Source organism: Phoenix dactylifera, chromosome 11, assembly GCF_009389715.1.
Source record: "Phoenix dactylifera cultivar Barhee BC4 chromosome 11, palm_55x_up_171113_PBpolish2nd_filt_p, whole genome shotgun sequence".
NCBI classification, from domain to species: domain Eukaryota; kingdom Viridiplantae; phylum Streptophyta; class Magnoliopsida; order Arecales; family Arecaceae; genus Phoenix; species Phoenix dactylifera.
Genome location: NC_052402.1, coordinates 10,101,646 through 10,117,139, shown reverse-complemented (window position 1 = coordinate 10,117,139; position 15,494 = coordinate 10,101,646). Strand labels below are relative to the sequence as shown.

General features: G+C 44.4%; 2 protein-coding genes across 2 annotated transcripts; one reads left to right on the top strand and one right to left on the bottom strand.

Annotated features, from left to right (window-relative positions):
- The first annotated feature begins 1,188 nt into the window (after positions 1-1,188).
- LOC103698884 (protein ACCELERATED CELL DEATH 6-like) lies at positions 1,189-10,146 on the top strand. The gene is made up of 2 exons (XM_039132082.1): positions 1,189-1,903; positions 9,500-10,146. The coding sequence occupies exons 1-2, from the start codon at positions 1,189-1,191 to the stop codon at positions 10,144-10,146; spliced, it is 1,362 nt and encodes a 453-aa protein (XP_038988010.1).
- LOC120112376 lies at positions 5,796-6,497 on the bottom strand. Its single transcript, XM_039131543.1, has 2 exons — positions 6,121-6,497; positions 5,796-6,013 (listed from the first exon to the last, which is right to left on the bottom strand). Exons 1-2 carry the CDS (start codon positions 6,494-6,496, stop codon positions 5,979-5,981), a joined length of 411 nt encoding a protein of 136 aa, XP_038987471.1. The 5' UTR covers position 6,497; the 3' UTR covers positions 5,796-5,978.
- Positions 10,147-15,494: the final 5,348 nt, after the last annotated feature.

The window sequence follows — 15,494 nt, the reverse complement described above, 5'->3', positions numbered from 1 at the left end:
ATATTTTTGCGGTTTGTGATTGGCAACCAGTTATAGCAAACGTTGGCAATGCTTGTTAGGACAAAGAGGAAGTTCGAAGATCTACATTATGTAAAAATTGATTAAATCCATACCAATCTTGTTTGGCATTAATTTTGTAGTTTAAATATTAAAATAGGATTTCATCTGTGCCTTTTATGGGGACTCCACTCAATAATCCGGAATTCTTGGATATGATTACTTAGAACTACTCTCTGCCATGGTACCAATAGGATCCGGGTCAGGCTTGAGTTTAAATTGTTGAAGCCCTATCGAGGTCCAAAGCTTAGTGCAAGAATCTTCCAGTTCATGAGGCTACTTAGGAATCCGATCGTGATATTGGAGGACCAACGAGGTCCAAAGCTTAGTGCTGACTTGCTTGAAAGCCACGGACCAGTTAATAAGCGACATTGACATGCCCCCTCTAATATCGCTGCATACCTATGTCGGAATGGTTTGGCCAGGGACCAGCTAATGAAAGGCACTGACTTGACCTCCACTGATGTCGCTAGATACCTGCCCTGGCTGGTGTGGTTTGGCCACGGACCGCATGATAAATGCCATTGATTTGAACGTCTCTCGTTTGCGCACATTTCTGCCCCGATGTGGTTTGCATGGAAAGTCTCGGTTGTATCCTTCGCGCGAAAGATGGATACACCTTCCTTCCCTTCCATCCATCGGCCATGGGATCATCCACTGCACAAATCTCAAACTACTTTGATCTCCATCACTCATCTACTTGCATAGATCTCAAAGCAAAATGAGAATAGTAAAGAAGGTGTGTCATTCCTTCTCATGAAGGATAAAATGAGGCAATATGTTGTCCATTTTGGAGATTTATAGTGGTTATCAATCTCTTAACCACGAAGATGCAATAAATGATAACCGTCGAGATGGCGACATGTCACCCATCCAAATATACCAACCACATTAGACACAACGATGCAATAAATGACAGCCGTCTAGAGACCCGTCTATAAATTTGGCTGGGTTTATCGCCTGCCCTTCACAAGAGAGAGAGAGAGAGAGAGAGAGAGAGAGAGAGAGCAGTCCCTAAAGCACACAAAGCTGTTGAAACTATAGCCGAGGCGCTTTAATTAAGAGAGAGAGAGAGAGAGAGAGAGAGAGAGAGAGATAGCAGTCCTTGGAGCACACAAAGCTGCTGAAACTATGGCCGATGAGAGCATGACTAGTAAAATAGCACAAACAGATTCTAAAGTCCAGACCTTTCGCATAGCCATGAATCCTAAATTGCTTGAAGCAGCAAGATCAGGAAACAAAAATATTCTGGATGAGTTACTACGACCAAGAGCTGGAGCTTCGGTGGGGGAGACCGCACTAACAGTACGAGAGGATGCTACAACACAAGAAGATATCAGCTGCATCCTTGGAGTTACACAGGAGGGGAACACGGTTCTCCATATAGTTGCTAGCCGAGGACATCTCGAGATTGCCAAGAAGATCTGTTGTAGAGAGATCTCTCTTTTGGGAGTACCAAACACGAGGCTCGACACTCCATTGCATTGCGCTGCAAGGGCTGGGGATGACAAGATGGTCTCTCTCATCATCCAGTTTGCAAGGGAGGGTGAGATCGAAGAAAGGAGAGTGCTGAGGGTGAGGAATAGGGACGAGGCGAATGCTTTGCATGAGGCCGCCAAATATAACCATGCGAGCATGGCTAAAGTACTGATGGATGAGGATGCCAAACTGGCATCCATGCTGAACGAAGCCGGCATGTCTCCGCTCTATCTGGCCATCGCGACAGGATCACTGGATGTAGCCAAAGCCTTGCTAAAGTCTTCTTCCTGGGAGAAGCATTCTCGAGCACCTTACGTAGGCCCTAACAAGAAAACGGTGTTGCATGAAGCAGTCCTCCTGAGTCGAGGTAATCGAGTGCCTGACCTACATACTGATCTCGCTTTTTTTTTTTCTTTTTTGAAGGAACATGCGTAGATCACCACCTTTCATACGAAGCATGAAACCACCATTTCATTTATAGAATGATCAGAATACAAAAGAAACAAGAAAGCTTAGGGGCAACCTTTGTAAACACCCAGCAAAACAGATCTATATCACCTATAAAAAAATTAATGAAACAAAGAAAAAAAAAAAGCACAGCCACCTTGGAATCTTTTCCTCAACCTCAGCAGATCCAGAAAGTGGGAATTAAGCAATTGCTAACTACAATTATTCATTGGGAAGAACTCGGTGTTAATCACATCTGTAAATAGGATCATATGTAGAACCAAGAAAGCGTACCTGGATCCATGAGTAATCTGCACAACTACAGTCCTCGTTTCTCCCTCTTGACCCTGCGTTAATGACACCCCCCGATGGCTGGTTCTGTGTCGATCAATGGGCAGAGGGTGAGACCCATAAGCCTTATCCTTCCATCAAGGATTAAGGGAGTTTCCACTTCTCTAGGAGTCAGTTACGGGATTCATTCTGTAACTGACCACGTTGTGGTCATGTGGGTCAAAACCCAACATTCTCCCACTTGGCCCATATGACCATACTTTAGTTAGAATGATATAAACATTAGGCGCGCATCATTCTAATCCATAGTCACTTGGGTCATCATAATACCATAATTAAACAACTTACTAATGCGAGTCAAGGCGGTTCCACATCAACATAATGACATAGTTCCTTCCAAGTACTACAACACTAGCAAATTATTTAACCACAGTCCATAAATGAGAAGTATCTTTAATGGTCAAACATTATGTCTTTGTCAGAGACAATTCCTGTAATCATACATTCAAAACCATACATGTACATATATTTGAAGAACAGAAAAATCAGAAACATAATCAATTATATCTAAGTGTCAAAGAAATAAACATAATACAATCCTCAACTAATATCATGGATTACAACTAAGACCCATTCTTTCAACATGCTCTTTAAAAGTCTTCGGTTGTAAACCTTTTGTCAAAGGATCTGCAATCATGAGCTCTGTCCTCATATTTTCTATAGACACATTTTGTTTCTGAACTTCCTCCTTGACAACAAAATATTTAAGCTCAATGTGCTTGGCACCATTAGAATATTTGTCGTTTCTGGAGAAATGGACGGCTGCAGTATTGTCACAAAAGATTCTCAGCGGCCTGGCAATAGAGTCGACAATCCCAAGTCCCGAGATAAAGTTACGCAGCCACAAACTATGAACCGTGGCCTCAAAGCATGCCACAAATTCTGCTTCCATGGTGGACGAAGCAGTGCTTGTCTGTTTGGCACTTTTCCATGAGATTGCTCCTCCAGCTAATAGGAACAAATAGCCAAACGTTGACTTTCTACTATCCACACATCCAGCAAAGTCTGAATCCGAATAGCCAATCACCTCAAGGCTATCTGACTTTCTATATGTAAGCATGTAATTCTTTGTTCCTTGCAAGTATCTCATCACCTTCTTTGCAGCTTTCCAGTGATCCATCCCTGGATTACTTTGGTATCTTCCTAGCATTCCAACTGCAAAACTGATGTCCGGTCTGGTACAGGTCTGAGCGTACATCAAGCTACCAACTGCAGAAGCATAAGGTATATTTTCCATCTGCTTACGTTCCAATTCATTCTGTGGGCATTGCATGAGACTAAATTTATCCCCTTTCTGAATTGGAACAGCACTGGCTGAACAATTCTCCATACCAAATCTCTCTAGAACTCTGTCTATATATGCCTTTTGAGACAACCCTAACAATCCACGTGATCGATCACTAAATATTTCATTGCCTATCACGTAGGTTGCCTCATTCATATCTTTCATTTCAAAGTTCTTTGAGAGAAAAACCTTAGTTTCATACAATAAGCCAAGATCACTACTGGCAAGCAATATATCATCAACATATAGGACCAAAAAGATAAACTTGCTCCCACTGACCTTCAGGTATATACACCGATCAACAGTGTTTTCCTTAAAACCGAAGGAAGTGATGGTATCATTGAACTTGCGATACCATTGTCGGGAAGCTTGTTTAAGACCATATATTGACTTCTTTAATTTGCAAACCATGTATTCTTTTCCCTTTAATGGGAAACCTTCGGGCTGGTCCATATAGACTTCTTCATCTAAACTCCCATTCAGAAAAGCAGTTTTTACATCCATTTGGTGCAACTCTAAATCATAATGTGCAACCAAAGCCATAATGATTCTAAATGAGTCCTTTTTAGATACAGGAGAAAAGGTCTCTTTATAATCAATGCCTCCTTTCTGAGTGAAACCTTTGGCCACCAGTCTGGCTTTATGTCGTTCAACATTACCCTTTGAGTCGAGCTTGGTCTTAAAGATCCACTTACACCCAACTGTTTTACAACCTTCGGGCAAATCAACAACATCCCAGACTTCATTCTGATCCATTGATTTCAACTCATCTTTCATGGCATCAATCCATTTAATAGAATCAATACTTTCTATGGCTTGTTTAAAAGAAACCGGATCTTTCCTTGTCCCTATATCAAAATCAAATTCTTGTAGATAAACCATATAATCATTTGGAATGGCAGATCTTTTTTCTCTTTGAGATCTCCTTAATGTCATCCCTTGTGGTTCTTCTACAACTTGTTCAGTGGTGATAACTTCATTATGGAGTGTTTGATCATTAATTTGTTGTTCATTGTTATTAAACTGTGTGACAACTGTAGGAACAACAATTTTCTTAGAAGTCATGGGTAAAGGGACTTGCACCCTAACTTCTTGAATTTTCACATTTTGTAGTTTATCACTCCCACTGGTTTCACCATTCTCAATGAATTTGACATTACCGGTCTCTATAATTCTTGTACTATGGTTAGGATAGTAAATCCTATACCCTTTGAATTTTTCGGGATAACCTATAAAGTATCCACTAATCGTTCTAAAATCCAATTTCTTTTCATGTGGATTATAAATTCTGGCCTCCGCCGGACAACCCCAAACATGCAGGTGTCTTAAACTCGGTTTCCTTCCTGTCCATAACTCAAAAGGAGTTTTTGGAACTGCCTTACTAGGAACCCGGTTTAATATGTATACAGCGGTCTTAAGGGCTTCCATCCACAACGATATGGGTAACGGAAAATTACTTAACATACTCCTAACCATATCCATAAGAGTACGATTACGCCTTTCAGCTACTCCATTCTGCTGTGGCGTTCCCGGCATAGTGTATTGAGCACGTATGCCATGCTTTTCTAAGAGTTTAGCAAATGGGCCAGGGTGTTGTCCTGTTTCATCATACCTACCATAATATTCACCACCTCTATCAGACCTGACAATTTTTACCTTTCTATCTAATTGTCTTTCAACCTCAGTAATGTATATCTCTAGGACATCTACTGCCTGAGATTTTTCATGCAACAAATAGACATAACCATAACGTGAAAAATCATCAATAAAGGTGATAAAATACTTCTCTCCACCAAATGATGGGGAGTCAAAAGGCCCACAAATGTCTGTATGGATAATTTCAAGAAGTTCTTCACTTCTTGTGGCAACTTTCTTTGTGTGTTTGGTTTGCTTTTCCTTAATGCAGTCTACACACATACCGAGATCAGTAAAGTCTAAGTTTGACAAAATCCCATCCTTTACTAATCTCTCTAATCTTTCTTTGGATATATGACCCAATCTTTTATGCCACAAGTTAGAAGATCTTTCATTTATCATGTTTCGTTTAATTCCAATATTACGATGCAAGGTCATAAGTGTTTCAGCAAAATGATTATCAAGATTTACTTTATATAAGCCATCACACAAAACACCAGAACCAAGAAAGACATTGTCTTTGAAAAGACGCAAACTAGCATTCCCAATTTTAAAGAAATATCCTTCAACATCAAGTTTAGAAACAGAAATTAAATTTCTAGAAATAGAAGGAACATAAAGAGTCTGAAGCAAATCTAAATGACAACCAGTATTTAAAAGCAAACGATAGGTTCCAACAGCTGTTACTGGAACTCTAACCCCATTTCCCAAAACGATAAAACTCTCATTTGGATCTTGCATCTGGGTTGTAAGGAATCCCTGCATCGTATTTGAAACATGAACATTAGAACCTGAGTCAAACCACCAAGTATTAGAAGGAACTTCAGTAAGGTTTGATTCAAAACATACATAAGCCAAAGGCTTACCTTTCTTTTCAAACCATGCCTTGCGTTTATGGCAGTCCTTCTGATAGTGTCCCAATTTCTTGCAAAAATGGCATCTATCTTTGTTTTGTTTCTTCTTATGAACCTCGGTATCATGATGAGGCTCTTTACCCTTGGATGGTCCACTCTTCATGCCCTTTCTTGGCTTCTTCCATTTCTTCTTGGCTCCATGACTTACAAGATTGACAGAATGATATCCTTGTTGCTTAAGTCTTGTCTCCTCTTGTACAAGCATACTAGTCAATTCATTCACATTCCACTTATCCTTAATAGTGTTATAGTGAATTTGAAATGATCCAAATTGAGGAGGCAAGGAGTTCAAAATAAATTGAACCAAAAAGGATTCATTCACATCCATCCCAAGAGCCTTCAGCTTAGCAGCTATATTTGTCATTTCAAGGATATGCTCATGCATCCCACAAGTACCATCAAATTTCATGGTGGTAAGTTTAGCCATTAATGTGCCAGCCAGAGACTTATCAGCAGATCGGAAACGTTCTTCCACAGTTCTCAATAATGCTTGAGCACTGTCACATTCAGGAAGCGTTGACTTGATATTGTTCGCTATACTCATCCGCATAAACATAATGCTCAATCTGTTCGATCTTTCCCAAGTCTTATAAAAAGACCTTTCTTTCGAGCTGCTCAAATCAGTAATGTTAGCCGGTTTCTCAGATCGGAGTGCTAAATCAAGATCCAGAACACCTAGGTAAAACTGGACTTGTTCATTCCACTCTGAGAAATTAGTTCCATTAAAGATCGTAACAGATGAAGCTTGCGAATGAAGCGAAACAGGAATAGATACTGCAATAAGAAAATTAACAATAAGAAAATGCTTACAACATTAACACTTTGAGTTAGCAATAATGATGAATAACATAAACAGTATTACCATAATACACCTTTGGGTTGTAATTATGAAATACTAAATTACTATTATGGTGATTCCCAATTCACCTAGGAATAATTAATGATATAGGTCCAAAATTCAAATAGGTCTGTTGCCTTTGAGCATCCAATACCTATTAAATCAAGGATACTCATTAATTATCCTAACTCAGCAAATCAATCATTTGAAAGTGGTGCACCTTTGGGCCAATCCATAATATCTCATGATTGAAAAACTGTAAGTCATAATTTGCAAAGTCATTATCTTAATACCTGGGATTAGAGTATTTGATGACTTGATGTCTATTAAACATTCTAGTTGGGTTACTTTGGCAACTACCAAACTATTTCATAATATAGACATCAAATTAAAATAATGACATTGCACATAATTGACAATTCATAATATGACAGATTAAAATAAAACATGTATTTAATATTTTACTAATCTACACAATCAGTACATGTGTCATATCATGCTATCAAGTATACTAAAATGTAAAATAAATGACAAAATTTTTTATCACATTACCCTACAAGGACCTCCGCATAAATAATATGTTTTATAGGGACTAAATTAACATATTTTGAGGACCTCTGCATAAATAAAATGTTTCACAGGGGCTTAACAGAAACAATTTCATCTTTTAACAGCCCTCTAAGGACTTCACTGTAAATAAAATATTTGATAGGGACTTAATAGAAACATTCTCATCTTGTAACAGCCCTCTAAGACTTCAGTATAAATAGAATGTTTCACAGAGACTTAAACAGAAACATTTCATTCTTTTAACATCCCCGGGAGGGCTGTATGAAAAAATAAAATGTTTCATAAGGGCTTAACTGAAAATTTTCCTTCTATTGGCTAAACGAACTCGGGTTTCGGATCGAAACCCAAAAACCCGAACCCGTTTTGCCTGTTATGCCCTTTTAAATGCAGCGGGTTAACGATTACGGGTTCGGGTCGAAACTCAAAACCCGGACCCGTTAGAAATAAATTAATATTTTTTTTTTTTAAAAGAACTGAAGACGGGTCGGGATCGACCCGTCTTCCTCCTCTTTTAGCGGCGGGCTAGGGTTCCGCCGAACCCAGCCCGCCTGCCTCTGATCTCCGGGGCGGCGAGCGCGCCGCCTCCTTCCGGTGGACTCGCCGCCCGATGGCGAGCCCACCGGCGGTCGCACGCCAGCAGGGCAACGCCGGCGGGTTGGGGTTCCGCCGAACCCAACCCGTCGGCTCTTAGGAGCAGCGGGCGGCGATCATGCCGCCGGACGAAGTGCCGCCCGACGGCGCCACCGGGATGGGCCCGACGCCGGACGAAACGCCGCCCGACGGCGTCACCCGCAGGAATACAGAGGAAGACGATCATCCGGTAAGTTTTCCCTTTTTTTTTTTAAAAAAAAAAAGGGTGGGAGGCAGACCATGGCCGGCGGCTACGCCGGATCCTCTGATGGCTCACGGCGGCATATGCCGGCCAGATCCGGCGTCAGCAGGGTCACCCCGAGTGGGGTTGTTTCTCAAATCCATGAATCCGACCCGATCCGGCATTTGGATGGGATGGAAGCCATGGCCGAGAGTCGACGCTGGATCCCGTGTCGGCTCTCGGTGCCATGGCCGGCTAGATCCAACATTGGGATGATCCATCCCTGCGGCCGTGGAGGACTGTCCATGGGACTGTCAAAATAGGTCTTTTACCATGTTCTGGTTCTCCCCTTTACTGTGATCTGGTTCTAGGATGAACCTTGCTCTGATACCACATGTTAATCACATCTGTAAATAGGATCATATGTAGAACCAAGAAAGCGTACCTGGATCCATGAGTAATCTGCACAACTACAGTCCTCGTTTCTCCCTCTTGACCCTGCGTTAATGACACCCCCCGATGGCTGGTTCTGTGTCGATCATTGGGCAGAGGGTGAGACCCATAAGCCTTATCCTTCCATCAAGGATTAAGGGAGTTTCCACTTCTCTAGGAGTCAGTTACGGGCTTCATTCTGTAACTGACCACGTTGTGGTCATGTGGGTCAAAACCCAACGCTCGGGCCTTAAGAGATTGGGCTTTTTTTGTTTTTTGAGGATAAGGGAGCCAACTGGCTTTTATTCAAATTAAGAGATCGGCCCAAAAATGAAGTACCAAGGATGTTGTCGGGACCAGATGTGATCGAGTGGATAGGCTTGGCTCCCTTCTTAGCTGGTGCTGTTCCTGCCCATTTTGGCTTATAGAGGTCCAGTCGCCAACTTTTGGTCACCATGTGTAGCTTCCCTCATAACAAATAACAAACTTGGATTTTTTTCTTCTTTTAGTGTTCTTGTGATGATTCACCATTTGACTAAATATCTTAATAGATGCATAAACAGAGTGAATATAAAGCAAGTATATGCATGGAAGACAATGCTCCGTCTTTTAATTTGTGAAAGCACCATCAACATTGTATAACACAAGTACTCACGATACCTTACTTTTTTGATATAAAGGGAAGGCAAAAAGGAGCCACCCTGCTTTTACTGAAGATTACGTGGTAGAAATTACACGAGACTTATTGGATCGGGAGCCGACGCTCGCCAATGTTGTCGATTCCTCTGGGAGAAATCCTCTTTATTATGTAGCTTTAGGTGGTCGACATGATACGGTGAAGCTATTATTAGAGCACGATCGCTCTACAGCCTACCAACCTGATGCCAATGGCTCATTTCCTATACACAAGGCAGCTAGTATGGGAAACGTTCGTATACTTAATCAGATTTTAAAACAGGGCCCGGATACAGACGAATTATTAGACGAGGAGGGAAAAAATTTTCTTCATGTCGCTTTCAAAAAGGGAAAGTTTGATGTGGTCAAGAAAATTATCTCCAAGAGACCGGACCTGAGGAAGCTGTTAAATGACCAGGATAACGAGGGAAATACGCCGTTACACACGGCTGTTAAAAACGGTGACCAAGGGTGCGTGCATTTTCTTCTCCGGGACAAAACCGTATGCGTCGACGTTCTCAACCACGACGGCTTCACCCCTCTCGACTTGGCTTACGGAATGTTGGGTGAAGACCTGCAATTCCGGACGGTAAAACTCTTAACGATCTCGTGCATGTTTTGCTTGCCATACATCACAATTCACAAGCTGTAGTCTCTCTCGCGCGCGCGCACACGGACACGAGAACATAGAGAGATTATGCTTGGAGCATAAGCACTTTTTCTTCAACTCACGTATATATGAACGCCCTAGATAATGAACATTCATTTCTTACGATATTTTTTTAAACTGAATCTTTCAACTAATCTCCCTTTTTATGTTCTAAAATTTTTCTTGTACTGTAGAATACAGCAGAAGTTTGCATTGCTAGCTGCTTGGCTTTAATAAAGGCTCCGACCAGTCCCCGAAAATTGCATGATTTAGAAAGCGGTGAATTAACCAGTGATGATGAGACCAAAAAGAAGAGGGAGTATGAAGATGAGACCAAAGAGAAACTGCCCGGCGATGGTAAGTTCAAAAAAAAATCATCCAACGAGGGCAATGAAATCGGGAGACAGGTGAATTTCGCCAAAAATCTCGGGATTGCTACGGTGTTGATTGCTACGGTCACATTTGCTGCTGGTTTCACTGTAAGAACCCATATTTTTTTTTTATTTGGGCTTGGGCTAATCCTAGGCCACTGCACTCGGGCCGGCCTAAGGGCCCCAGCTGTTTAGCCGTGAGGCAGAGGAGGAGTCTTCCTCTCCTCCTTCACCGAACTCCCCCGAATCCATCGGAAGAGGAAACAAAAAAAAAAAAAAAGAGAAGGGAGAGGGAGACGGGATCAAATCCTACCTAATTTGCATCAAACTCCATCTATAAAAGAATCTATTCATCTCCTCCTAGGGCATCAACCGAGAGCTTTTCCAAGAAAAAAAAAAAGAAAAAAAAAAGGGAGATCCGTAAGAAGCTTGGGTTGTTCGCCGTCGGGCTTGTCGGAGGAGCTCACCGGAGGCGAGGTGAGGTCCATCTCCTTCCTCTCTTTTGGCCGTGGGCCACTATTTCCTTGGGAATCCGGCCGGCAAGCCGCCGGATCGATGTGAACCAAACTCCCCTGTTTTTGGTTTGCTTTTCCTCTTTCATTCCAGCTGGCCGTCGCCGGCCATGGCGCACTGCCGGCACCACCACAGGCCGACGACCATGGGGCGTCGCCGGCCGTGGGTCGCCTGCCAAGCACCCTCCCCCTTTCTATCAGGAAGGAAGATAGGGAGAGAGAGAGAGTTTCTTCTTTGCTATTTTATTGACGGGAAGGAGGAAGGAAGAAGCCCCATATTGGTTAGTACCTCACACTCTGTTCAGTCTCATTGTCCTTTTTGGTTTGAGAAGATTTGGTTGTCCTATCCGAGGTCTTGGGATGTGGTGAGGGAGGCCTGGAGGACGCCTGTTCGTAGGAGTGAGCTGACTAGACGCCGATTGACTCGGTGGAATAAGGAGGAAGTGGGAAATTTATTTAGAAGGGTGGAGGAAGTTGAAGCATCCATTACTGCGGCACAGGCCCAAGAGGATAGTGGGGGAGGACTGTCTGAGGAGGACCAGGGGGAGCTCAGGAGGCTTTTGGCTAGGCATCATTCTTTACTTAGACAGCAGGAGGTATTCTGGAGACAGAAGTCGAGGGTTCAGTGGATTCGTGAGGGGGACCGCAACACGAAGTTTTTTCATCAGTCGACCATCATGCGGAGACAGCAGAACAGGATTCGTAGGATCAGGGACAGCAGGGGTCAGGAGTCAGAGGATATGGAGGTTGTCAGGAGGACTTTACTGCAGTTCTTTCATGCCAGATGGACTGACATAGGGAGGTCGGATGAGGATGGCTATGAGTGGGGGTTGGTTCCAGAGGTGCAGATCACCGAGGGAGAGAATGCAGCTTTGAGCAGACCAGTGTCAGATATGGAGATTCAGGAGGCCTTATGGTCCCTAGGTGAGGATAAAGCCCTAGGCCCAGACGGCTTTTCCCCACTTTTCTTCAGGAGGTATTGGCAGATTATTAGACAGGAGACTATAGAGGCTATTCAACAGTTCTTTGTATCGGCATCGATGCCTATGGAGTGGAGGCGGACCTTTATTACTTTGATCCCGAAGAGACATGACCCAGTTGAGCCGGGCCACTTTCGTCCTATCAGTTTGTGCACGACTATGCACAAAGTAGTGGCGAAGGTGCTAGTACAGAGATTGAGAGGTGTTTTGCCCAGGATTATTTGTCAGGAGCAGGGAGCCTTTGTTGGAGGACGCTCGATTTCTGACAATGTCCTTTGTGCTCATGAGTTCATGACTGATCTGCAGTGTGCTCCTCGTTGTAGGAGTCTGATGGGGGTCAAATTGGATATGGAGCGGGCATATGATAGGATGAGGTGGGACTTTGTTAGGCGAGCATTGGAGAGGTTTGGTTTCCATCCATAGTGGATTAGATGGATTCAGGGGTGTATTCTGTCACCATCTTTTGCATTACTGATAAATGGCTCCTCATCGCGATACTTTGAGTCATCAGTGGGCCTGAGGCAGGGTTGCCCGTTGTCACCACTGTTGTTCATCATATGCTCGGATTACCTGTCACGAGCACTTCGCCATGCATCAGCGGCACAGGAGATTGAGGCATATAGGCCGGCGAGGGGTGTGACATGTATCTCACATTTATTGTTTGCGGATGACTGCTTACTATTGACCCGCGCGACACGGAGGTCAGCTATGACGATTAGAGAGATCCTGGAGGGATACTGTGGAGCTTCAGGTCAGATGGTCAACTTTTCTAAGTCAGCCATCAGCTTTAGCCCGAGGACTGACCCTAGGGTGAAGGCCTCCATCGTGAGCAGTTTGGGGATAGCCGAGCAGGAGGGGACCCTTAGATACCTCGGGGTTCCGATTACTGGCCGGCGCCTGCGGCAGGGGGAGTGCACGGTTATGGAGGCGTGTATCAGACGGAGACTGGAGAGTTGGCAGGCGAGTACATTATCGATGATGGGCAGAGTCACCCTACTGAGGTCTGTTTTGAGTTCTATTCCTGTTTACCTAATGTCCAATACTCTAGTACCGGTGTCTGTTATCCGCAACCTAGAGAGGATGTTCAGGAGTTTCATTTGGGGGCACCGTGGGGATAGAGAGGGCATCCACCTATTGGCTTGGGAGGTCATTTGTCAGCCAACTAGCCGGGGTGGACTGGGAGTCCACTCTCTAGTCGAGCGCAGGGAGACACTGGCCACTAGACTTGCAGTTAGATTTCTTTTGGAGCCGGGGAGTCTTTGGGCTTCTCTGCTGAGGGCGAAGTATGGCGACCCCATCTCTTCGGCCACTTTCAGAGCTGGACGTGAGTCTTCATTTATCTGGAGAGAGATTTGCTCTCGTGCCCCGGGGGTGCTGCCTATGATCCGGTGGGAGATTGGGGATGGTCGGACTATCAGCATTCTAGAGGACAGGTGGCTTCTGGAGGGCATACTGCGGGACTGGCCTACATTGATGGACCATGTTTGGTTGGAGGGGCGCACAGTGAGTTCTCTGTTTGTTCAGGGGGAGCAGAGATGGGATGCAGATCTTGTTAGACGGGTCTTTCATGAGCAGCTCGCAGAGCGAGTACTGGCCTTGCAGATTTCGGTGGGGCTGACAGTGGATAGGAGGATATGGAGCTTGTCCGGGCGGACGTCAGTGAGTTCTCGCGACATAGCGCAGTGGAGAGGAGGAGTCGTGACCCGACATTTTGACGGTGCCTGGATATGGAGACTACGGGTCCATCCACGCGTCGCACTCTTCCTGTGGAAGGTAGCATGGGGTTGTCTACCTACTAGGAGTGTTCTGATGCGACGGGGTGTACGGATAGCTGGAGATTGTGGAGTCTGCCCGGAGGTGGAGGAGTCCATCTATCATGTGCTAGTCGAGTGCCCGCGGGCTGTTCAGATCTGGAGGGGGGCACGGATCTCCTATGACCCGGGGCAGAGGTGGTCGTCCATTGCTGAGTTCCTCCGCTTCCTAGAGATCCCGGGAGGTGGGCCCGAGGCGGAGGAGAGAGGGACTCGCGTTGCATACCTGGCTTACCACTCCTGGTTAGACAGGAATGCACGAGTGTTTGAGGGCCGCAGATCGCCCGCGGGGGTGGTGGTGGCCAGGGCTTTATTGCATGCAGAGGAGTTCCTGAGTACTGCTGTGAGGCCACCTTATGGGTTGGCCAGGGACATCTGGGGTACCCATTCTGCTCTTGTAGCGCCCAGATATGTGTTCGTATCCTGGGTACCCCCACCCCCTGGTTTTCTGAAGGTGAACTTTGACGGCAGCATGACAGCTGATGGGAGAGGTGGAGGTGTGGGATTCGTCATTCGAGATCACGATGCCAGGCTAGTGGCGTTGGGGGGTCGGCGGATCTTCGATGCGGCGGTGGTGTGTGCTGAGCTCCGAGCCGCCTGGGAGGGTGCATCTTATGCGAGACAGATACTGGGTGCAGACCGGATTATTCTTGAGGGCGACTCGGCTACTGTGATTGACTGGGTCAGGGGCCGAGATCGTGCAGGTGAGGGCAGACCGCTGCTTCTGGACATTCGTAGACTTCTGCAGGTGTGTGATACCTATCAGGCTACACATGTTTACAGGGAAGCGAATTGTGCAGCTGATTGGGTCGCTTTCTATGCGGCTCATCACACTGGAGGTTTTATTTTGAGGGAGTCCGACACAGTGCCGGAGTCCCTTTTAGCTTTACTTTCTTCAGATTTTGCAGGCCGTATCCACACCCGTAGGGTGTGAGCCGCCGATGTACCAAAAAAAAAAAAAAAAAGGAGGAAGGAAGAGAGGGAGAGAGAGAGAGTATTGGTTATTTTATCTTCTCTCTTTAGTTGCTGTCTTTTATTAGTCTATTTTCTCTCTAGTTTAATTCAGGGAGATCATGGATTGTTGGTTAGTCTTGGGGTACTAGATACTTGTAGACCCTTGAGAGGATCCATAGAGAGTTTTGGGTTGTCAGATATCTTGGGTAATTTTTAATATTATCTTGGTTCTGTAGGAGAACAATCTATTGGACGAAAGGATGTTGAGCGAAGTTCTGCGCATCCCAGTTCCTAGATCGCCGTGAGGGCGGGTGATTAGTCTATCTAAGTTTTACAACAAAGGGTAAGAATCCTTGTACGCCAATCCTGCATGATATAAATATTTTTGCATCATATATGTTTGATCTGCTATGATCCAGACAAAGCAAAATAGTTTTATATTTTATTATATTTGATCGTGTTGGCTTGTGATTGGTAGTATGATGGATGCATGTATGTGTATATCTTATACCTACATAATTGAATTTATGAATGTGGTGGTATGGACTAACCATGTTATATTGGTTGCCCTGTCATGGGCCGGAAACGTGACCATGGTTAGTCTAGGCCGGATATAAGATGGAAAAAGGAATTGATGTGTGTATGTGAATTGGTTAAATGAGTAGGGACTTTGGGCTTATCTCGTTAGTATTGATTGCCCCATCACAGGCTGGAAATGTGATA